We start from the raw sequence: 23,829 nt of genomic DNA, 5'->3' as shown, positions 1-23,829 counted from the left end.
GGAAGAAAATATTGCTGTGGTGCGTATCACCAGGTGGCAGTGTTACACAGTCTTGCAACTCCTATACGTTACTATATGGGAAGTTTGGGGGTCTTGGGAGGAATACCGGTGTTAGTTTTTGCTTGGCAGAAGGAAGCATGTACCAGTTCCAGAAGAGACGGAGCTCTCTCTGGATTGATCTCCCTCATCAGAGTCAATTCTTGAGAGGAAGTTGCAATCTGGGAACTTCGGCGTTGACTTGGACACCTTAACCTTTAAACAAGGGAATTTGTTGCATGCTGTTAGGCTGTTTTTACTGGGCAAAACAGAAGACCATATGCAAATGCAGTAGCGATATCCTTCACATGATTGACAATGACTCAGCCTGTAGCACTTCTGCTTGAACCCAAATCTGGAAAAATAAGTGTGGACATGGTACAGTCGAAATGCCTTTGATCTGTAATAAGTCCACAAGAGCTGCTCTATGCTCTAGAGTTTGCATCATACACGCTCAAGATTCAGAAGGCTGAGGGCTGGAAGGAATGTGTGTAGGTACGTCTTAAGTTTTTCTGCGCACAGAATGGAAATGGGAGAGCAATTTGCTGTGTCTGTCCTGCTAAATGCCTTCCTCAGGCTGTCGTCATGTTGCAGATTCCAGTTGTAGAGAGTGTGCACAAACAGCCCTATGTTTAGTATCTTTGGGATTACAAAAAACACCCTGCATTTCATACTCTGCCTTCTCCCTTTGGTGCAGGACCAGCATTTGCTGATAGTCATTTAATATTGCAGCCTGCAATGACTGGAATATTTGTAACTCCACTCAAGTATCTTCCCACTCACCAACTCTGCCTGGCCATATCGTGAAGCTGCACACATCTTCTGAACGGCAACAGCAGCCACAGGCTCTTTGGCTAATTTGCAGGCACTGGTCACGCCTTGCATCATCCTTGCTACAGTTCTGGTTATAGCTGGATACCGGCAAAGCTCGCTGTTGCTTGTCCCTAGCGCCACCCCATTCTCTAGGCAGTGGACTCCAGTAAGCCCCGTATGTGGCCCTACGTGCCAGAGATTTTCTTTGCTAGCTAACGTACTGTAACTGCAGTCTGAGTTTTGTAATGTAATTTGGCTATGCCACAGTACAAAAGGCAGGAAGGATTTTTTCTTCCTTAAATTAAAAACTGCAAATGCTCAGTGGTGTTGGGCGTCGTCTACGTTAGTAAATTAAACACGTTCAGGAACTTTCTTGGATACTGAGGCCAAATAGCATGATGTGGCCTGACTTACCCTGAGGCGGTAATCTTGGTCACTGCGTGCTGGTTGGAAATGATTTCTGGAATGGTTTGACCCCCAAACTGTGTCCAGGAGTTGTTTGGGAGAGTGCTAGCTGGCACATGCCCAAACATGGTTAGAGCATTTTCTCATTCTTTACTCTGCTAGATGTCCATGTTGCAAAGCCCAGGAATGATCCCTGGTGCAAGAGCAAAAGATGACCAAGTTTACATGGTAGAAAGGAGATCTACCTATAAATATCTAGTTTTGGCATTGATCTAAAAAAATGTAGCTCAAAGTTTTCAGAAATGTTCCTTTTTTTGGGAAACTATCTTCCCAACAACGGTAACTAAAAAAAAAGGCATTGTAATATTTTTATGAGCAGTTACATGGTTTTAAACAAAACAAGAATTACTAGAATGCTGAAAGTGATTTAAGATGTTCCAGTTGTCCTAGGTCAGCATCTTACACAGGTGGAATTATGAATATTCAAAGAAGAATATAGCTGGTCCTTTCTCTCATAAGGAAAACACACAGCAATGTGTAAGGAATGACTTGCAGAAAACGTTGACTGAAAACATTGCTTCTATATTGTCTGCGTTCTAAAGGAAATAAAAGGGGGTCATAGGTTTAATAAAGTTATTACATCCAGAAGAAGAATGGCAAGCCGGAGAAGTGAAAATTAACAAGCCTCATAATGAATTGCAACTTTAGAAGAAGATGGACTCGTGACAGTATAATGCATAACTTTTTCTAAAAGGAAGAATACAGCACTCAACGTGCCATTGAAATAGAAGGTTCATAGAATCAGAACAGTCATGCTTTTAGAATCAAGGAGAAGATCTATGAAGAAATCATAGAATTATAGAATAGTTTGGGTTGAAAGGGACCTCTAAAGGTCATCTAGTCCAACCCCCCCTGCCGTGGGCAGGGACATCTTCAACTAAATCAGGTTGCTCAGAGCCCCATCCAACCTGACCTGGAATGTTTCCAGGGATGGGGCATCCACCACCTCTCTGGGCAACCTGTGCCAGTGTTTCACCACCCTCAGCGTAAAAAATTTCTTCCTTATATCTAGTCTAAATCTACCCCCCTTTAGTTTAAAGCCATTTTCAGTAAGTGCACATGCTAAAATTTAATCTGACAAAAAATAAGGGAGGCTTATACTATAAACCATGGAACAAATTAATCCCAGAGAGATGACTGAAGTTAGCATGAGTTTATTAATTTAACAATTTCTATCCGTGTGACAAGGGAGACACCTGGGACTTGCTGCACAATGAAAAATTGGCTTATTGGAAATCTCAACTGGCTACAAGTGTTGAAACAGCACAGGTCAAGCGGTGACAAATAATTTAAAGAAACCAGTGTGAGGTAGGTGTCACTTTAATTTTACATTAACAGATCTATTAGATGTTAACCTTGTCAGACAAGTAATTGCTAAACAAAATCATACTTTTGTACCTTTGCTTCATAATATCATTTGCTTACTCATGCATTTTGTATAAACCTTGATGTTGGCACTGACAGTGTTTCACATGCCCATTGCTTCAGACTAGCAAATATTGTATTGATCTTTAAAATAAATGGTAAGTATGCCAATTTTTATTTTTAGCAACTTGGAAAATGTGTTGAGTTGTTACCTCGGAATTGGCAAGGCGAAGGGACATACCGTGTTGGAATTTTAAAATAATTTTGTGTGCACATTTTCACATGTCAGCACATCTCTGGTAGAAATGACAGTAGAGCCGGCACGTAAATTTTAGCAGGTGAAGGTATTCTGCCTGAAATTGTTAGGAGGAATAGGTCATTTCAGGATTATTTTATTTGAATGCTTGGTGAACGCTGAGTTATATGCTGACAGCATAGGATCTTGGAGAACTATTATGACAGAAATAAGAGAATCCTGAGTCTTACTCGTAATTGTTTTATTTTGAAATCCACAGAAACTAAATTCATTTTGTACGAGTATCTCAAAACTAGCTTGTAATTGACTTCGGATTTTCCTCGTAGTTAAACTTTCATTGGAGATTTACAGATAAGTTATATTTGAAAGGGAAAATGTTGGGACTGAACAGTGTTTGCAATTTTTAGGGCTTCATTTTGAACCCAGTAGTGTTCCCATTAAATCGATGGAAACATGACTGTGTTCAGAATGACCCTTATCATTGCTTCATTGATGCTAATGAGTTACAGCCATTGACTTCTAAAGAAACGGATTTTATTAAAGCTTAATCCCACAGGGCCTTGCACAGTAATGTGGACATCTATAAAGAGAACATAAAATGCCACCAAATGAAACCGCTACGTTCTCTCTGTAGGGACACGTAGCCTCTGCTGAGTATCATGAGGCCCAGGTTCACTCTGGAGACCCCAGCTGCTATTCAAACTAGGGCCACGTTCAGTGTAACTTGGGGTGTAACTGCACACCCTGTACGCAATTGGGAAGAACTGTGTGGTGGTTGGATGTGCCGTGGGTTGTGACTCTACATAAAGCATGGTCCACAAACCGTCATTAAGAATATTAAAATTCACGACTAAAAGCCTGTCTTTGAAAGCTCCATAAACACATTAATTCATGTGGGCCTGCAAGTGCTTTTTGCTAGTTTCAGAAAAATGAGAGCTTTTTAAAAGCCAAATTTTTCATCTAAACCTCATTATAAATATTTTTACTTGTCTTGTACATCCTTTCTGTCCAGTAAAAAATATTTTTTGCCAGTCTTCACGAATCGGTAACTGCCTTGAGTAAGCTTAAATAAATAAGAATTTTAAGTTTAACTGAAATTCACAATTTCTCTGTTTAGTAAATTTAGCTTTGATCTCCTTTTCATGGAGATGAAGGTACAGTGTCAACAGTCTGGTATTTAATGAGAAAATCTTAAATTATAATAGCATTTCTGTATCTTACTAAAAGCATTATGAGAGATACTTCAGTCTAAATCCTTTAGCAGTGCTTTCATTCCAAATATGAAATGTACCCACACAAGCCTTACTAGTGCTATTCTGTTACTGAAACAAGGCTATATTTAACGTTGCTGGTTTTGGGGTTTTTTTTTGATGGTTGCTTGTTAGGTAATGAATAGGCTGATGTGAGAACAAAATGCTTCTATATCTTACATGTATAAATATTTACATTTCTCTGAGATAGGCTTCCTGTCACTTAGTAAAAGATAGAGGTTAAAAGGCAACCTCATTAAGTCCATACTTGGGAGGCACAGGGAGTCTGAAAGCAAGTGAGCGTGGCAGTGGGCAAAGCAGAGAAGAGAGTCAGGTCTCCCTAGAGAGAAGATGGGTGCTCCGCTTCTCTTGCTGGCAAAGAACACGGTGATTTTCCGAGAGAAAAATGCTGTTTTCCACTTTGGTAAGAGTGAGTGGGTGCACACCTCTTGTCATTACAGGAAGAAGACTGAACAGGTTGGTTTGACACCAGACCCACGTTTTCTTCTGCCAGAGGATGGAGGGATCGGGCTTCCAGCACTGTGGTGTGTGGTTGTACAAGGGTGAATTTCATGTAACCCATGATGTTTTCCTTATGAAATTTCCCTGAAGATAAAAGTGCATCTCTTCTGATGTCTTGGCAAGACCCGAGAATTGGCTCCTCTCAAACCTTTACCAGCATAATACCTTAACAGTGCTGCGGGACCCTGGGAATGTGTATGGGTGTGCAGTACGTTCGTGTGTTTGAAGTCGGGTGGTATATGCCGTTGTGAGATGTTCCAAAAGTTGCTACCACAAGAAACGTTTAGAGTTTTAACTCCCTTTGTTTAGACCATTTTCTGGTAATTTCTATTATTTCTGGCAAGCTTTAATGGGAGCTGATACTCTTTTCCAAGAGTCCAAATACTTTTACTTTCTATATAAAAATCTTCAGCTTAAAATACATTTGTCTAACTATTTTTTTAAGTTCTGAAGTTAAATGGTCCCATGGGAAGGCACTAGTCTTCTGTTATCAGCCTTCCAGAGGTGAAGTTGTCTTTAGAGTTGAGCAAGAAAGTTGCTTTAGCACTGTCAGGTATCTAATTAATCCCTCAGTAAATAAAGACATTCTGTAATTAAATAACCGAGATGTGCAATCAGTTCTAGCATGAAATGCTTTGCATATTAATGTATTATAATCCAGGAGCGGTACGAGGCTTGTATTTGGATATGAAGTGTTTGTAACAGGCTTGTAAAAATATGGAGAACTCACTGCAGACAAAACAGTGGGTTTTTTGACAAAACACGTCTCAGCTAGGCACGACCTGTAAGCTGAAGATTTTAATGTCTATTAAAAAATAATTTTCAGTAGGGAAAACAACACAGTTTCAAACCGAGGACTTCTGTGAATATGGGAAGGGACTTGAAAAATTAACTTTTGAAAATTTGTGATAAGGTAGCTGGCGGGGAATACATTTCAGTGCCTCGGGCAGCGAGAAGTTTTCCGCGGAGTCAGTTCAGCATTTGGGACTTCGTGCTTTGAAGGCCACAAGAAGCAACAGCACTGCAGATCACTTAATCTACAATTAGTGCGTTGGTCTGTGTAGTAGTCGGCGTTGTCCGACCTAGTTATACGCAATACTTAAAACACTGGGGTTAAACACGGGCTTGAAACCGCCAAGGCTACAAGCCACCCCCCCGCCCAAGCAAAAATAACGGGATATGAAGGAGTTTAACAGAAAACAAACGGTGTTATTTATTTCGGTCCCACTACTTCGGCGCGGGGGTGTCAGCAGCGCCACGCCAGCCCCGCTGCGCCGAACTCGCGCGGGGGCGGGGCGGGGGGCAGCGGGCGCGCGCTGCGACCGGCCCGGCGCCGCGCCACCCCTCTCGCGCCGCTTCCCGCGGGCGGCCGCGGGAGCCCCGCTCACCTGGCCGAGCCCCTTCGTCAATCTCATTGGCTGTCTTCCGCTCCGCCCCCGCCGCCTCATTGGCTGCTGCTGCCTCCCCCCTCCTCGCGCGCTGTCCGTCTCCGTCCGATACCTGGAGGGGAGCGAGGAGCGACTCCCACCACCCCCGTTTACTCGCCGCCCGCTCTCATTGGCGATAGAGCCGGCGTGCTGGGCCCGTCCATTGGCTGCTCAGGCGGCCGGCTTTGCCCCGATTGGCTGGCGAGCGGGGGCCGCCCCGCCCCGCGGGGGGCCGAGCGGTGTGTTTGGGCTGGAGAGTTGCCGGCGGAGCGGACTCGGGAGCTGGTGCCGCTGCCGCTCGGTTGCGCGTGCTGGGGACGGCGCGAGGCGCTCCCGCCACGGCGCCTCCCCTTCGCCTCAGCTGCGGGGAGCGAGCGCGGGATGGCCGCCTCGGGCGGGCTGGAGCGCGGCGCGCTCGGCTGGGCTGAGCTGAGCGGAGCGGAGCGCAGCTGAGCGGAGCGCTGGGCTGAGCTGAGCGAAGCGAGCCGCGGCCGCCTGCGAGGACCATGCCGTCGGGAAGGGAGCCGGGCGCCCCTCGGCTGCGGGATCCGACCGGGGCGGCCGCCCTGTCAGCGCCCGGCAGCGCCTAAGCCCGCGCCGCGCTGCCCCCGCGCATCGCCATGGACGAGCGCTTCAACAGGTGGCTGCTGCCGCCGCTGCTGGCGCTGCTCTTCTTGCTCATCGTCTACCAGTATGTGTCGCCCGCCTGCCCCGGTGCCGCCTGCCCCCGCCGCCCGCCGGCCTCCGCCGCCCGCCGCGGGGGGGGCCCGACGGAGCGGGAGGAGGAGGAAGCGGCGGGCGCCGCGGAGGAGGAGGCGGCGGCGGCGGCGTTGCCGCGGCTGGTGGCCAAGTTCCCGTTCGCGCGGGGGGAGCTGTGCCGGCGGGTGCGGTTCGACATGCGGGGCCGCGACGTGATCGTCTTCCTCCACATCCAGAAGACGGGCGGCACCACCTTCGGGCGGCACCTGGTGCGCAACATCCGCCTGGAGCAGCCCTGCTACTGCCGGGCCGGGCAGAAGAAGTGCGCCTGCCACCGCCCGGGCGGCGACAAGGACACCTGGCTCTTCTCCCGCTTCTCCACCGGCTGGAGCTGCGGGCTGCACGCCGACTGGACCGAGCTCACCAGCTGCGTGCCCGCCGCCATGGAGCGCCGCGGCTGCGCCGGCAACCGCACCCTCAGGTCAGTGCCGGGCGCGGGGAGCGGCGGCGGGTGCCGGCCCACGCGTGCTCGAAGGTCTCGCGTGTGGGGCTTGATTTCCACCCGCTCGAAATCTGATCCCACCTTTCCCAGCGCGGTGGGACGGCTCCCTGTAAGTGGGTCCCGCTCTCCGACAGCGTGGCAAGAATTGTCCGTTGCCGTCGTCATTAAGAAGCAAAGGGAGAAAGAAAAAGCTTATCTCCCGGAGGAGGTTCTAGTTTGGGCTGTTCCCCTCCCTGCTTGTTACCTGTAATGCATTCGCTTCGCCGTAAATTTGTGCCGATTCCATGTAACGCGTACGCAGCTGCCTTTTGTGCAGGTTAGCGCGAGAGGAACCTAAACTCTACTCGTTTTTATGCAAGTTTCTCCTATCTATTTGTCCTTTTGAAACTTGTTTTTAACAAAACACTACACTCCTCTGCACAGGAAGAGTGCCTCTGCAGAATCTCGTGTGGCTGCAGCTGCTGAATGGTGTAACTAGGGGAGTTTGAAGTATCTAGAAGCCCTTAAACTCTCTTTCCCCCCGGTTTCTCGTTGGCAGCTAGACTGGTTCTCTGTTTCCCGTTGTGTTCTGATCGCTTCCTTACGTGCGAGCTGAGAGGAGACACTGTGTGCCAGGCTCTGTGCAGGGAACGCAGTACTAGCAAATATTGCAGTGTTAATGTTCTTTGGATGATCTGATGACAGTGGAAAACTTCTGAATTTTGTGTGCATGCTGCCTCTCTGCATGTTATCTTGTACTGCGCTTTTGTTGGGTCTTTCAAAGTCTTTTCTGTTTTAAAATGGAAGAATTGTCAGACGGGTAATCTCTCTCGATACAAGATAGCTCTAGGTGATTTAGTAAGTTTTAGGCTTTGTTCTGCCTTATTTACCATTAAATCAGATTTTTCAGGCTAATATTAGATTCTATTTTTATTTGTGTGATAGACTTGAACATGTGTAGTAAGAAGTTATGAGCTGAATTCTGTCTTAAACCTTTGCACTGTAATGATTGTAACTTCAACATCTGTTAAGTATTTAGGAAAAATACCTTTTTTTAGCTATATAGTTTTCTAGATAACTTATGTTCTTTCATTTTACTATCCATCTTAATTTTATGAGTCTGCAAACTTTAAATTTTCAGTAGGACCACTCACACATTGTGTTTTTTGTCTTGTCATTTAAAAACACGCACAGGCCATGACATACGTTCACGCATTTTCACAGCGCCTATTCATCAAGACAATAGAGTTGATGGTTGTTGTTGTTGAACAATTTGAAGATTATTTGATGTGAACATCAAAGGCCCTCCCATACTGCAAAGCTAGTCACATTTGGCACGACTCAGTCAGGATAATTTTAATTTATTGTTGATGGTTGTGGACTTGGACTGGACTTGCAGAATACTGTTAAGGTTATTCATACAATTTTGTGAAAAATGTTTAGCTGAAGATAAAGCGTAAAGGTTTGTGTGCTAGTGGAAGAGGCATGCTGTGAATGTCTTCAAGGACAAAATAACTTGGTGGTAACTGTATAGCTTTAAGGAATATTCAGTAAACTTGTAATGTAAACCAGGGAGGGAGGAGGAAGAGTATTACTTGTAGAAATGTCTGAGAATAAGTCCTCTTTTCCTCTCTCATGAAGAATATTAGTAGGTAAATAACTGAGTGTTAAATTGAATTGCAGAGATTACAAATGGGCAGTAAAATTGGAGTAGTGACTTCGGTACTTTTAAATAAAAAACTAGATTATATTAAGTAAATTTAAAACTTTGAGTTGAGTTACAAAGCAGATCATAGTGGTTATTTGGTGGATAATTAGTAATTATTTTGATTGAAGAAAGACATATAGTGACATTTCACCATTAGAGCTGAATAGTGTTTTCTTAAATTTTTTTGTTTAGTTAGTGAATGATTTTAGTGTGACATTGCACTCCTTGATTTGTCTTTATGTAAGTGAGGAAAGTGCTGTGAATAATTACTTGTTGCATTGTTCTAATAGTCGTTCCTTCTTGTATTATATCCTGTGCTGGGCAGACACCTTTTCATTTTTTCCCTTTAGCTTCTCTTTATAATCATGTGGCTTAACTTCAATTTTTCAAGGAGCTGTAAAATGAATTGGATAACCCTGAAGTACAGATTGTCTCTGCTGTGAAGGTCTTTGCTCCTGGTAAAGTTGGAATCAAACCTAAAATACTTTGCTGGAGGAGTGTACTATTAGAGGCATGCACCTAAGTCTTTTTTTTAATGTTTGAATGAAGAATTGAGGATGAGGAGACTGTGTGCCTAAAATAAGCAAGAAACTAGCATGTGAGTCTAAAGTAAAGCATACTGATTATTTTCTAAGTCATCCTTTAAAGCTTCTGAATGTCTTTGAGGCAGTAGATGTCTTTGAATAGCTCAACTTTTGTCTTCTGCCTTCCAGCTATGGAGTCAGAAAATTAGGCTAAATTGGTTAAACATCTGACAATGAATTTTCTTTGTGGCTAGGAGGGCAGCAGGACAAACCATATTATGAAATTAGTACCAAGGTGTTTGATCTCTTGTGCCATATACTTGATGCAGTAAGAATGATGTTAAGTGTATTTCGGATATTTTTTTTTTCTTCCTCATAGCAGGGTGTTAATATAATCTGTTCTTTCAGATCTCTAAATATTTAGCTTATCTTTTGCTACATAGAGGGAATAAAGGATTTAGAGTATAAATCTCTGCATTCTGAAAATTCGCTTCTTAGAGGGCTGGTAATAGTGTAACGTAAATAAAAAATTAAACAAGTGGTGCTCGGAAGTGTTTTCTTTCTTACTTTGTTTATGAGTAAGTTAGATTAAGTCCTACCTTTTAACACAGGTCTTTAGAAGAGTTCATGAAGAAACTATAATTAGAATTCACAAGGGAAGGGGCTAGGTGGTAGAGAAAGGAGGGAGTGGGTGATGGTCCTAAGGGCCTTAGAAGGTGTGTGAAGCACTACCTCACCTCACCCTGGTTCTTTGTCTTTCATGGGCAGCGTGTTTAAAGATGTTTTACTTCTGAAATCTCGTGAGAGTTTTGAAGAGACTTTCTCAGCTTTTCCTGTTTCTGATGTTTGCGTTTTGAAGTCTCAGGTCCCAAGAAGGAACACAGGGCAGAAGTTGCTGCTGTGCCCCAGCAATTTGAACTCTTTCAAGCCCAAGTGCCAGCTCTAATTCTGATGTTGCTGGACCTTTACCTCTCTGTGATTTAATGCTATGAAGTGTCCTGTGCCCTTGTCCCAGCTTAGGTACTTCAGTATGAAAAGTTGTTGTCAATGTATTGGATGCTATTGTGAAGTTGTAGAACTATCTTTTTTGTTAAGAATCAGTTATTCTTTTGAACAACATTACTTTAAAAAAAAACCAAAACAACAACTTTAGACTTTATTTCTTCACTTGCATATGTTTTAATTTTCAGGATGTGAGATGTTCTGCTGAAATACCTGCTTAAGTGTTTACAGAGACAGGCTATTAGTTTTTCATACTAATATATAGTTTTCACTTTCATAGAAGTTGCTGTCTGGATAGTGAGGATATTGAGAAAGGTATGCAGCTGATGCAGTTTTAAATTAAATTCTTATTAGTGTAGTTTTCAGTTCAACATTGCAAATAATTTGTATAATTAAAGCAGTGGGATTTTTCGCATGAAGATGCAGTTAGGCTCACGTGGAAGTTCTTGCTTCAGTAGCATAGCCCCCCATACATTTAACAGGAGAGTTATTGCTATGTGTTGTGTCTACAACTTGGGTTATTTATGCTGCCTTACAAAAATGGCTGTTACAACAGAAAGTAACAGAGACTGGAGTGGAATCCATTTTTTTTCTTTAAGGAACAGTCTTTTATTTCCTTATGTATTTGCTCTGCCCTCTCTGGAAGTCATTGAAGTTGACGATGCTTGTGTTTAGCTCCATCTCTGGAATGTGGCTTTCCTTCAGAGGTACCAAGAAGCTTGGAGAGCTGAAGACTATGGAGCCTTAGCCAACATTGCTTGAGGAAAGAAAGGGAAGAGAAATGTTGTTAGATGTCTAACCTGGGATGCCAGGGAAGAGTCGGTCTCAAGTCTGAGTGAGTGATGTTAGGCTGCCTCTGTAGGCAGTGGGGAGAAACGGAATAATACAGGCAATCCTTTGGAAGGTCTAAGACATGTCTGAGACCTGCTGAATTGTCTTCTGGAGGGGCAGTTCTTTCTTTCACTGATTACAAGGGAAGCCTGGAATGGCTAATTGGGACTTGATGTCTAAAACAAGATGAGAAGAATTCCACATCTAATGTTGCAGAGACATTGTCTAAACTGATTGTCTGCCTCTGCTAGGTTACCAGGTAAAACTTGGTGTGTGAGGTAGGGCTTGCTTTGCTTCTCTACTCTATGTATGAGGGCTTGAGAGGGGACCTTAGAAGTCCTAATCAAGGCACATTTTCTCCCTTGCTGGTGTGTCTGCAATATCATTAATAATTATTCGTTAGTATTTATTACAAGTTTGATTAAACTAGGAAGGTAATCTTTTAAACTACACACTTGAAAGAACACTGCATTGAAAGTGTTGTGTAATTTTCTTATATGAAACAGTGAAATCAGTCTAATTCTGTAAACCCCATGAGCTTTATTATCAGTGCATTTTAGTCTTTGAAACTATTGATTTTCATTAATTTGCTTCCATTATACTCTCCATTTCCTCATGTCTGTTTAACTTACTGTGTGCTCCGTTGTCCTATGGAAGTATAAATCAGCAGTAAACCCATGAGTCATGGAATTGGGGGAGTTGAATAGAAATTATTAGTAGGATTCCTTTTTCTTATGCAGTCCTTTATTTGACTATCGAGTGTTTTTTAAAGATCTAGCAATAATGGAGTGTAAGATGGACTCCGTTCTTTGCAGCCATGATAACTATGATCATCGTAAAAATGTAAGAGTGTTAATTGAAAATTAAGACTACACTGAAGGTAGCGGGAAGAAGAGAATAAAAAGCTACAAGTTTGTAAAATGGAAAAAAAAAAAGCACAAATTCTCTACCATACCTTGGTATCTTCTACTGAAATGAATGTTAGAGCCAGTAAGCTCTATATAGGTTTTTTCATAAGTATAAGGAACAACGAGGATTAAACAATTTCCCAAGGTCCTACTACTGACAGTGTGGGTTTTTTCCTTCCTCAACTGTCTCTGCTGTTGGATGCTTTAAAAGCACCTTGGTAACTTGCTCAAGGATTTCATTGTCCTTACTATTGGAAAGTGGTGGTGTCTCCCCTCAATGCTTAGTGTGAATTTTATTAACTTCAATTTTAAGCCCATTGCATCTTCTGTCTTTTGAGAAACTGAGAACAAATTGATCCCCTTTTCTCTGCAGTAGCCTACTAGGTACTTTGGATCTTAGGAAGTCCTCTTTCAACTATCCCTTCTTAAAACGTAACCAAATCCAGCTCATTCTTTATTTATTGTAGGCCATTCTTAATGTTCCTCTTCTTTGGATTTGTGTCAGTTGTGTTCTTGAAATGTGATGCTTCAGTGAGGGTACAGTATTTTGTTTGTAAGTGTAGTAGAAAGTGGAACAAAAAAGATTACTTTGCTTATTCTGAAAGTTGTGTTTGTGGTTGTACACTTCAGTGATATCTGCCTATTTTGCAGTTGCCTAATATTGACTGTTCAGCTTGGGATTTAGACACTATTCATTTTCTTAAAGACTACTACTTATACTTCCCATTGTCTTTTTATATGAGCTTTGTGCTCGTCCCCGCTGGATTTCATTCCTCTTCTGTCAGTTTCTTTAATTTGTAAAATTGATTTAAATTTTATTTTTGTCCTTCCTGGCTTTTCATCATTGGCATATTTAATAAATGTGTTTTGTATTCAGCATCCACGTAGTCGATGCAAACACTGAATAGAATTAAATCCCATTGTAATAAACCTTTTGTTTGATATAACTCTCAGAATTGCTTTCCAGGGAGTTCTGCCCCTGCCACATCATATTTTCTCCTAGACTGTGTCTTTTCTGGCTTATGACACTAATTGGAAATGTTGTCTAAGGTTATACTTAATTTTTTTTTTTTTAGAAAAGCATTTCCTTCCTACTGTTCCTATTCTAAGTCAATTACTATATTTTAGAGGGAAATTAGACTGATTTGATCCAACTTGATTGAGACAGTAATGCCGTCTGCTAATCTTTTCTTCTATGCGTTTAAAGATAACTTGTCTTAGAACTTGTGGCAACAACTAGCAAACTCTCTTTTACTACTTTTTGCACTGTACTTGTCTCCTGTGAGCTTTCCCCCACCCAGAGTGGCAGACAAATAATTGATGGGGACAGAACTCTTCAGCATTGGGGTTGTCACAGCTCTGGAAAACTTTTGACCCAAAAATAAGTCTTGTCTTCAGACTTCTGAAGCTGCTGCAATAAACCTCAGCAGGTTGCCTTGCTGGGGACTACAAAAATGACTAGAACTTATGTTTACTGTTAATTGCTAGTATTGATAAAACAGTAGTCAGCACTAATTCAATCGGGAGTTGATTGTTCATCTTCACCCATTATTGTAGTTTACAGATAACTGTGAAACTTAGTAAGTTTTCAGACAGGGAGGTGCGTGTTATGAAAATAATCACCTGAGCAGCGGTTCTTCTAGTTGCCTGGAGGAGAACTTAGGGATTTACCCGAGAAAATTTGCTTGCTCCTTTCATGCAGACCTTGCTGTTTCCTTTTTAGTCTAGCTGCTTATATCATGCTGGGGTGGGTTTTTGGCTGCTTCTGATATTGCATTCTGGAAAATAGGCTGTCTAATAAGATATTCTTTAAAATGAAGGAGCTATTCTCTTCTTTGTGCAGGAGCCAGGCAGAGAAACCCTGGGGGAGGAAAGAGAGTGAAAGTGTGAGCAGCATCCCCTAGGGCTGTACAGTGTTATAAGACGTAACAGCTGTTGTAACTCTCTTGTGTTATTAAAATGCTTTTTAATTTCTATTATCTAGCTGCCTAATTTACAGTAATTTCCAATCCTCTTGAATAGGATATTGATTAAAATAAATTCTTACATAGCTTCGGGGTATGTATTGGTTTGAGGTGGAATAGGAAAAGTTACTGTGGGAATGGCAAAAGTTGCTTTGTAATGCCATTACACTCATAGAAATTAAATCTGTAGACCAGCACCAGTGGCAAAAATAGGGATAAAATTGTGAGCTTACTCTTGATTTTTTTTTTTGAGAACACTTCGTGGAGGAAGAAAAAAATCTGTGCCAGCTCAGCTTCAGTGATCACAAAGAAGCTCAATGGAAAGTGTAGAGAGCTGGATGAACTGAATGATTTCTCCCTTCAGGTGTGTTGGCAGTTTTCATATTTTGCCTTCTAAGTCAGCAAGAGTAAAGCATTTCCTCCCAGAGTTTGGTGCAGCCATAGTAGTGAATTGAGCTAATAATGTAAAGACTCTGCTGCTCTCTGTGCAGAATGAGACCTGATTAAAGCAAGGGAACCTGTATTCTTTAATGTATTTAGTATTGCATTCAACTTGCTGCCTGTTTTCTGGAAGTATTTATAACGCAAACTTCTAGTGCTAAACTACATTGGATGTCTTAATGTTCCTGGTTGCCTTAGAAGGTAACTTAAAGTCCCTTCAAAGTTCTGTTATTGCTTAACAAGGTTTTCAAACACTGTGTAGGAGGCTGATTGTATGAATTAAGGGTCTAATTTGGACTGCTGTCTAATTTGGACTGCTGTTATGATAAAATGATTCAGTCATGAAACAACTACTAATTTAGGGGGAAAAATTAACAACAGAACTATTTTGGGATTTTGTTCAAGATGGCATGGATTTTCTTTCAGAACAAATTCTGGAGTGGCAAAATCAGTAACTCTTGAAGTACTTGCGGTCTGTTACATGGTCAGTGCTCGAGACCTCAATATGTATTGACTAAAAAAGTATAAAATGGGTTCTTGTAGCGATAGGGCCTTTTATCTTCAAGCTCTGAGGACTTTGGTTCTGCTATGAAGCTTACTGTTAGGTGGCCTCATATATACTTCTGCAAAGATCTGGAGTTTGGCCCGCAGCTTAAAGTCATCTTAGAAAACGGAGGAGGGGGGATTGGCTTTTAATTAATGGTTTAAACTTAATGTCTTAAACCCCTTCTTTTTATTTAAAAATGTTAGAAAATGGTTGATGTAAAGTGGATTTCAGACATATTAGAAGTGTTGCATTAATACAGTTATATGTCCGTTGTGAAAGTGTATTAATGTAGGTTGAAGTGTGGCTCTGAGGGTCTACAAACTGATAGAGATGCTGAACATCCTGGCTCAGTAGTGGGGAAGCTTTGAATGCCATATGAAGAATAATGTTGGGATGGGGAAAGCAACGACCAGGAGCAACTTCAATTTCCAAAGTCGAAATAATGAAGGATTGATGAAACAAACTGTGATATTCATAATTGACTTGAGAGTACTTCCCAGTTCTGTGGAGTAACTTGACATTGATGAGAAGGCTGGTCGTGTGGTTCCTGGTGCTGTTTGGTACTGGAAGGAAATGGCCCCTTCAGGATGTTAGAGTATGTGGAGGAGCTGACTTCTCTGAGACCAGTTACTTCCTGCAGACAAGTAAGCTTGAAAGTGAGGTGAGTGAAAGAAGGAGGCATACTTCACAAAACACTAAAACCAAAATATAATTTTTTTTCAAATTCCCCTCTAAAGTCTAATAATATCAATGTAAAGAGCTTGCTGACTTACAGATTTCCATTTGTAAGACTGGGCACATTATGCTTTTAAACGTGTGTTAAATGGAATTTTAGAGGTAGTGATGTAGGAAAGAGCTTCATCTTTTTTTTTTTTCCTTTAACCAAGTAGCCTATTTCTAACTTGTTTTTTGGGCTGGTTTTTGTTTAAGTAGCAAATATGTTTGTATCTCAATGTTTGTGTATTTTCACACTCAAAAGTAGCTACTTGCAATTTTTTACTTTATTTCCATGTGTCTTTGCACACAGGCTATGGCTGAGAATGTGGGGGTGGGTGGAATAGCAACTGATGGTGTTTGCTTGAGGAACTCCTCAGAGTAGGAGGGGAAAGGAGAGGCAGCGTAGGAATAAGCTGTGAGCCCAAAGTGAGGGCGAAGTCTGGAGGACAGCAGAAGAGAACAGGGAGCAGAAATAAAGCTACAGTCTTGCAAGGTGAAGGAAGGATCAAAATTATGCAATTTGAAAGTTCATTTTTTTCCAAATAAAACTTGGTTTAGGGTTTAAAGCTCTCCATATGTTCTTTTATACTTGCTGGAAGAGAAAGATGTGGACATAATGAGAAACTTCAAGTGCTAGCTAGTTTGAGCTCCTGTCTTTTTTCTTTTTTTGGCATAGATTTCTCAAGTCAGATAAGTGTTGTAATAAGAGACCCAAATGTTAAATTAAGCATCTTCAGCTCCTACACTGTAAATCCCCAGTAGCACAGTTGTCATGTAGTATTTTCATCCTTTAACTAGACCTTAATTTTTAGTGATGGGAGTAGGACCATTCTTTTCCAAGAAGCTTCAAATGTGAGTGATGAATAACTTCTATAACTGCAAAACCTTTATGTTTTCATGCCAGAAAAGCCTCTGTCAGGCTAAAGCTATATCTCTTCTGTTGCTGACTTACCAAGGTTCAGATGAGAACAGTAACTTTAGGAAATATTTTCTGTTGTTCTCTACTACTAGTCATTTGGATTTATTATAGAATCATGTAGGTAGGAAGGGACCTCTGGCAGTCATTTAGCTCAAACCCCTGCTCAAAAGTCAGCCTAACTAGAGCAGGTTGCTCTGGGCTTTGCCCAGAAATTCTGGGTAACTCCAAGGATGGAGATGCCACAGTGTCTCCGAGCAACCTCTTCCAGTGTTTGACCACCCTCATGGGAAAAGAGCTTTTCTTCTCACCTAGCTGAAATTTCCCATTTTCCAACTTGTGTTCACTTCTTCCTGTCTTACCACCGCGTGCATCCAAAAAGAGTCTGGTTACAACTTCTCTACACACTCCCACATGAAAATTGAACAGAGTAATGAGGTCTACCTGGTTGCTGCCTCGTCCCCAGGCTGAACAAACCTAGCTCACTTGGCCACTCCTTGTGTCATATGTCCCAGCCCCTCGATCATCTTGGCAGCCCTCCGCTGATAATCCCCATTATACCAAGGTCGGTCTTTTACTGGTGAGGCCCAAATTGGACACATCACTCCAGATGCTGTCTCACCAGTGCTAAATGGGGGACTGAGGGGAAATCACTTCCCCCAACCTGCTGGCTAACTCCTGCTAGCATAGCCTGATACTTGGTTAGCCTGCTTCACTTGCAAAGGGCACATTATTGGTGTTATTCAACACAGTGTCCACCAGGAACCCCAGATCCTTTTCTGCAGAGCTGTGTCCTAGCCACTCGGTGCCCAGCCTGTCTTGTGTGTTCTTGCTTCACCTCAGGTGCAAGTTTTTTCTTTTACTTAGAATCATAGAATCATTTGGGTTGGAAGGGACTTTAAAGATCATCTAGTTCCAACCCGTTGCTATGGGCAGGGATACCTTCCACTAGAGCAGGCTGCTCAAAGCTCCATCCAGCCTGGCCTTGAACACTTCCAGGGAGAGGGCATCCACAACTTCTCTGGGCAACCTGTTCCAGTGTGTCACCTGTTCAGTGTCTCACCACCCTCACAGTAAACCACTTGCCATGGTTGATTTTCATGAGGTTCCTATCAACACAGTTCTCTTGCTTCTTGAGGTTGCTCTGAATAGAAGCACTGTTCTCTGGAGCATTGATCTCTTTCTCCAGTTTGGGGTTGTCCATGAACCTGCTGAGACCAGACTCTGTCCCATCATCCAGATCATTAATACGGACCTTTAAACAGCATTGGCATCACTGTCAGCTCTTGAGTGACACCAGAAGTAATCAGCCACCAGCTGAATTTGGTACCGCTGCTTACCCCCACTTGCAGCCCAATAGGCCATCTTGCTGTATCGTCCTGTCACCTAGTCTGTGTCTCACCAGTGGGGCTCAAATGACACTATGGGAGAGCGTGCCGAAGTCCTTGCTGAGGTCAGTGCAAACAGTATCCACTGCTCCAGAGAAATTTGCTCAATCACCTTCCCAGGGGTGGAGGTGAGACTGACTAGCCTGTAGCTCCTTGAATCCTTCTTCTTGAAGGTAAGCATGAGGTTTGCTTTTTACTTATGGACAATGGGGAGGAAAAATTACAATGGAGAAGGTGTTGCAACATGCTGATGTAGATATTTTGACTACTCCCTGTTCCTCAATTTAAGAATTCTTTGAACAGGACCAGAAGCTATAATTATTAAATAAAGGAAGGATAGATGCAATAATTTTTCACTGTGAGCATTACTTTAGTTTGTCAAAAGGAACAACTTCTTACCAGCAATAACTTTTTTTAATGTGTTATATGTCTGTGACATCCAATGTAAAGCTGGCCTCAAGCATGTGTTGTAAATATGTTCCTTTGTGTGTTCCTTTTAAGACTGGGATGGTATGCTTCTCTGGTGCCAGGGAGGATCCACTTTTTCTTATTAAGCTGAGCTTAGTAGATAAAATAGAACTTGAATAGCAACTCAGTAAATAAGAGGTGGTCACATATTTGTCGTCTTTGTTGTTGTTAATACTTGGACTCCTAGTGTTCTGTAAAATTTATACAGTTTCAGGGTATGTTGAGTCAAGCATTTCTATTCAAATTATTTTTATCCAGAAAGCTAACACTTTTATAGTTTTCCATATTCACATTGCAGACAGTGTTCTTCAGAGCTCTTTAACTTCCATCTACAGTGATAACTTTCTTTATTAAACTGTTACAGTTAAATTATAGTGTAAAACCTTAATTGTCATGTGTTAACATGAAATAATTTCCCAGAGTTTACAATGAAAGAACATAACTGTTTTGCCTTTCTTTTTCCTATTCCGAAGTTGAGTTATTGGATTGAACTTTCAATATAGGTAAGATTCTTTTGTGCAAGGTTCAAAATTTCTGTATAAAATCTTCTATGGGCAAATACAGAATCCACAAAAGAGGAACAAATATACAGGCAAAGAACTGGTGTTTATACCTTTACATTTCTTTTAAGTGGTCTATAAATGCTTAAAACCCTAAGTAGAAAAAATTCAGAAGTTGAGATCTTCAAAACTCTTTTTAATACTTATTAAGCTATTGGGGAGAAACCTCAAATAATTTGTGTGTGTATATGTATTTTTTACTACTTAACATTTTTTTTGTGAAGTAAAGGTTTAAAGTCCCCGTTTAAAGACTTGTGTCACAAACTTCAGCTCAACTGTGTTAAAGTGGTCATGCCTTTTTTGACAAGCTTTTAAAACCTGAAAATGCCCGTTGAAATGGTTTCTTCCAAATAGAGAATTTAGCTGCCTAAATGAATGGAGTAACTGAAAACAGCTTTTCCTAAAAAGCGCAGGTCCTCTGTAACACTTTACCTTCTTCAGCAAAGTCTTCGTTTTGATCTCCAGTCTCCTGCATCCTTTGTCCAAAGCTGGTGGGTCAACGAGCATGTAAATGTACATTGGGTTTTGCAGCACTGCCTCTGATTTCTGCAGATTATTTCGTATTAGTGTATATCTCTCTTCCTTTTGATTAAGTTGTCAGATATCTGACAGTGGGATAAAGAATCCCATTGTGATGTGGGTCAGTAGCAGGCATCTAAATGGCTGCTGGGCATTGCTATAGAGTAATAGTAAAACTGATGGACTGCATCTGACAAACAGATTGACTGGGAAGCTTAAGTGCGGCCACACAGAACTGCAGCTTTGATTAGGAGAGCAGTGGGAATGGTAGATGTTTATCATTCTTGTTTCATGCTCTGCTACTTGTATTTCAGCCCATTATCAGGTAGTTCCAAAGAAAATATTAAAAATAAAACCAAACAAAATATAAAAATCAAGTGAATGAGGAAGTATTCATAGCAAGAAGGTCATTGTAGTTGCACTGATATTTTAAACAAAATTACAAGCTGTGTGTCATTTCAGGAGCTAAATTTGGTACTATATGACTAGAGGACTTTAACTTTGTGCCATATGTATAGATAACAGAAGAGCTTAAAAAAGGATATGTGGAAAAAGGAAAGTTTTTTTTCTCTTCCACGATCATGTCTTCTGGGTTTTTTTCTGTAAAGATGCCTCCTATTTCTTGTATTATCCAAGTTACATCGTACACTTTTGATTTACCTTCTTGTCAGCCTGATGTTGCCTGTTCTCCCACATTGCTGTCCTTCCTATCTTGCTAGCTCTTTTGCTTTTGTTTTATGTGTTTTTCTTGTGATACTCACATTCCCTTTGCATTGTACCTGCTTGCTTTGTTTACAGAATGAGCTGGTTGGAGTAGTGCTCATCTCTGCTCGGCTTGTTTGGCGAGCTGCAGGCTTGAATTGTTCAGCTCTGAGCTTGTCTGCCCTGCTGAGGTTCAAAGGGGCTTTTGGATTTTTAGCTGTTTGGCCTTGCAAGGGCTAACAGAATTGACTACTTTAAACTGTCCTAAATTCTTTGTTTTATTGTTCCCGCTCTTCCTAGCAGTACACAAAAACTGATAAGGAAAAATAACTGTTTGTTCCCCCTACCTGAAAAGACAGGACAGAAAAGATGCATTTCTGTGTAACTCCTCTGTGTTTCTGTCTGCTCCCTTAAGCTGCTGCTCAGAGGGCTTTTGTAATTGTTTCCCTTTGATTTGTATTCAGTTTCTCCTAGGATAAAGTATTAAACAATTGCAAGTTGTCTCTATAGCACATGCCTCAGCCTTCTGCTTTTATAATGTCTTGGAGAAGAAGGTATTTAAGATTAGTGTTGACAGAGTTGGCAGAAAAATTTTGTGCTTTACCATCAGCAGTACTGAAACCCAGCTCTGCAGGGTGAGCCACGAGTTTCATCTTGAGGCAGGGAGGAGGGGAGTCCTTCCCAGCAGGGGAAGGAAGGTACGTAAGTCCTGGCTTTGTCCCCTGCCACAGAGGGAAAGAAGGAAGATTGCTAATGCTTCTGTAACTTGGGTAAAAAAAGGTGATGGTTTGATGGGACTAGAAAGGTATGAAGTAAAGAGGAGAACTTAGGTACAAGTAGGGGTGGAGATACCCCTGGGGTACTCAAAGGGAAAAGTGATTTCATGATAGAAGCAATAAGCAAGGAGATCTAAATAGAACATCTGTTTGCATCAAAACAGAGGAATGCACATAGCTCTATCAAGTCAATTTTCAGCAGGTGGTTTGGCTCTGCAGTGGCTTGTTCAAACTTAGTAGTCAAATTTTAATTTCTCTTAAATTTTTGAGTGCTAATTTTAAGCAGTTAGCTTATGCTTTCTTGTTATCTTTTAATAGATATTTGTTTGCTTTCTGCTTCTTGAATTCACATCTAGTATCTGAATTCTAATTTTTTTTCTCTGCAGTCATGGGTTAGAAATTAAGAGAAACAGCAGCTCATGAAAAATGATAAATGTCTAATTCCAGGACCTGGAGCCCCATGAACAGTGTGGTGTATAAATGCACAGAAGCTGACTTTATTATGTGGTTGTTCTCCTCCCCTTCTTTCTCTTTGGAGACCTTTCATTCTCTTCTGGCCTCTTAGTTGTATTGCTCCCTGATCAGCCTAGTGGCTGCAGCAATGATTGATGTGGAGACTAAATTGCTAGACACAGTTAGTGAGTATTTCATGGAGCAGTTAGTCCACAAACCTGAAGATGGAGAAGCAGTTTTTTATGTGGTTCTGACCATTGTGTGCAGGATCTGGTTCAAAGTGTTACTGTCAAGCAGTTGTTCTATGAAATGTATTTAAATCTCTTACAGGATCAAACACTTCTACCTCTGAGAATCCCCTGCTTTGGGGGCTTTGTTTTTTAGAGAAACCTACTTAAAATGAAAAAGCATACTGAAGACAATTTATAAAAGTAAAATCCTTGTAAGTGGCACGGGAACTACTTGAAGATGCCATGTGGGGGTCTTGGAGAAAATGCATACACTCATTGAAGATAAGCAAAAAGAAACTGGTGTGGCATAGCTAAATAGCAGGGTAAGAGAAGTAGTTACACAAAGCAGTTTTCACCATTTTTTTTTTTTTTTAAAGATCAAGTTTGTCTGCAAGAGCAAAATATCAAGGTTCATAAATTCTGGCAGGATAAGGTAAAAATGCAGTACAGCTATGAAAGATGTTTGAGGAACAATTTGCAGAAGGTATAAAATTAATATTCTTGAAACACGCTGGGAATGAAAAGCCCATTAGAGAGTGTGTAGAGCTATTAGATCATCTCTCCTTCTATCTTCTGATTGGAAATAAAGCTTTATCAAAAAAAGAAGCTATTGTTTTACCTCTTGCATCTGTGTTCATCTTTGAGCTTTGAAGAAGTTCTGATCTGGAACCTTTCAGTATGGAGGATGTATCAAAGGATCTCTCTTCAAATTGAAGTGTTGGTAGAAGCAATTATGGAATAAGTTTCGTAGAAGAAGAAGAAGAAAAAAAAAAAAGGGGGGGGGGGGGGGAGAGAGAGAGGCATAAACCAGATAGTATTTAAAGGTGCCAGTTGCCAGAACCAGATGGTATTTAAAGGAGCTCAAGAATTAAACAACCAAACTACTAAATGTGGATATGACCTCCTGCTTAAAACTTGGTATTTGGAAAACTTGAAAGTAATTTTTAAAAAGACCTCTACTACTTACCAATAAGCTTAACATCTGCAATGGGAAAACTAGGAGAAACTATTACAGGGAATAGAATTAGTGGGTAGTTAACTAATACAACACAGTGGGAGGTCCATGTGGCTTTTGCAGTAGGAAATCATGCCTGAATAATCTTGTAGGATTCCGAAAAGGAGTCAAAAAACATGTTCACAAGGAAAATCTGGTGGTGATAGTCTGCTTGGGTTGCCAAGGGCATTCAACAAGGCTTTCTGTCAAAAGCTCTGTGGGAACCTAAGCTGCTATCAAATGAGAAGAAAGGTCATGTCATGGGTGGAGAAATATTCTTCCTCTGTTTTATTTTTAATATGTTCATTTTTTACTTTCTAAAATGCTGACAAATAAAGGTAAAGAGATATCGTCTGGAAAGAAGATGAGTACTGAGATAATGATACTATGAATTGTGAAGAAAAAGCTGACTGTGAGGACTTGCACAAGACTTTTTTAGGTAAGTGTGTGCTAAAATGACAGTTGGCTTTCTTTGTTGGTAAATGTGTAGTGATGCATACAAACCATCCTAGCTTTACTTATACAGTATGGGCTCTGAGATGACATACTCCAAGAAGCGCAACAAGGAGGACTCAAGAAGCTACAGGCTGGTTGGTTTCACCTCCATCCCTGGGAAAGGTTATTGAGCAGATTTCCCTGGAAGCCATTTCCAGCTGCTTGTAGACCCAGAAGGGGACTGGGAACAGCCAGCACAAAGCTGCAAGGGGCAAACTGTGCCTTACCAACCCAATTGCCTTCCATGATGAGAGGACTGCCCGTGCAGACAACGAAAGAGCAGTGGATGTTTTTGCATTGACCTTAGAAAGGACTTTGCCACGCTCTCCCACAGCGTTATGTGAGGTACACTGGTGAGACATGGACTAGGTG

At 41.5% G+C, this 23,829-nt stretch overlaps 1 protein-coding gene and 1 long non-coding RNA gene across 4 annotated transcripts in view; both read left to right on the top strand.

Annotated features, from left to right (window-relative positions):
* The first annotated feature begins 6,476 nt into the window (after positions 1–6,476).
* HS6ST3 (heparan sulfate 6-O-sulfotransferase 3) overlaps positions 6,477–23,829 on the top strand; it is a 320,523-nt gene continuing 303,170 nt past the window's right edge. Inside the window, exon 1 of the mRNA XM_076362065.1 lies at positions 6,477–7,314. Coding sequence (XP_076218180.1) covers positions 6,755–7,314 — 560 coding nt within the window. The 5' untranslated portion in view covers positions 6,477–6,754. The remainder of the gene's footprint in view (positions 7,315–23,829) is intronic.
* The window catches only part of LOC143172519 (uncharacterized), a 48,231-nt gene continuing 43,601 nt past the window's right edge, over positions 19,200–23,829 (top strand). The window contains exons 1-3 of one of the 3 annotated variants that reach the window (XR_012997354.1): positions 19,200–19,231; positions 22,123–22,291; positions 23,301–23,401. This is a non-coding gene — a long non-coding RNA (uncharacterized LOC143172519). Of the gene's footprint in view, positions 19,232–22,009; positions 22,292–23,300; positions 23,402–23,829 lie in introns of those variants that run through there. The other 2 variants (XR_012997352.1, XR_012997353.1) reach the window with 2 other exon arrangements.

Source organism: Aptenodytes patagonicus, chromosome 1 (assembly GCF_965638725.1).
Source record: "Aptenodytes patagonicus chromosome 1, bAptPat1.pri.cur, whole genome shotgun sequence".
NCBI lineage: Eukaryota > Metazoa > Chordata > Aves > Sphenisciformes > Spheniscidae > Aptenodytes > Aptenodytes patagonicus.
Note: the sequence above shows the minus strand (reverse complement) of the source record. Positions and strands in the feature narration are given on the sequence as shown.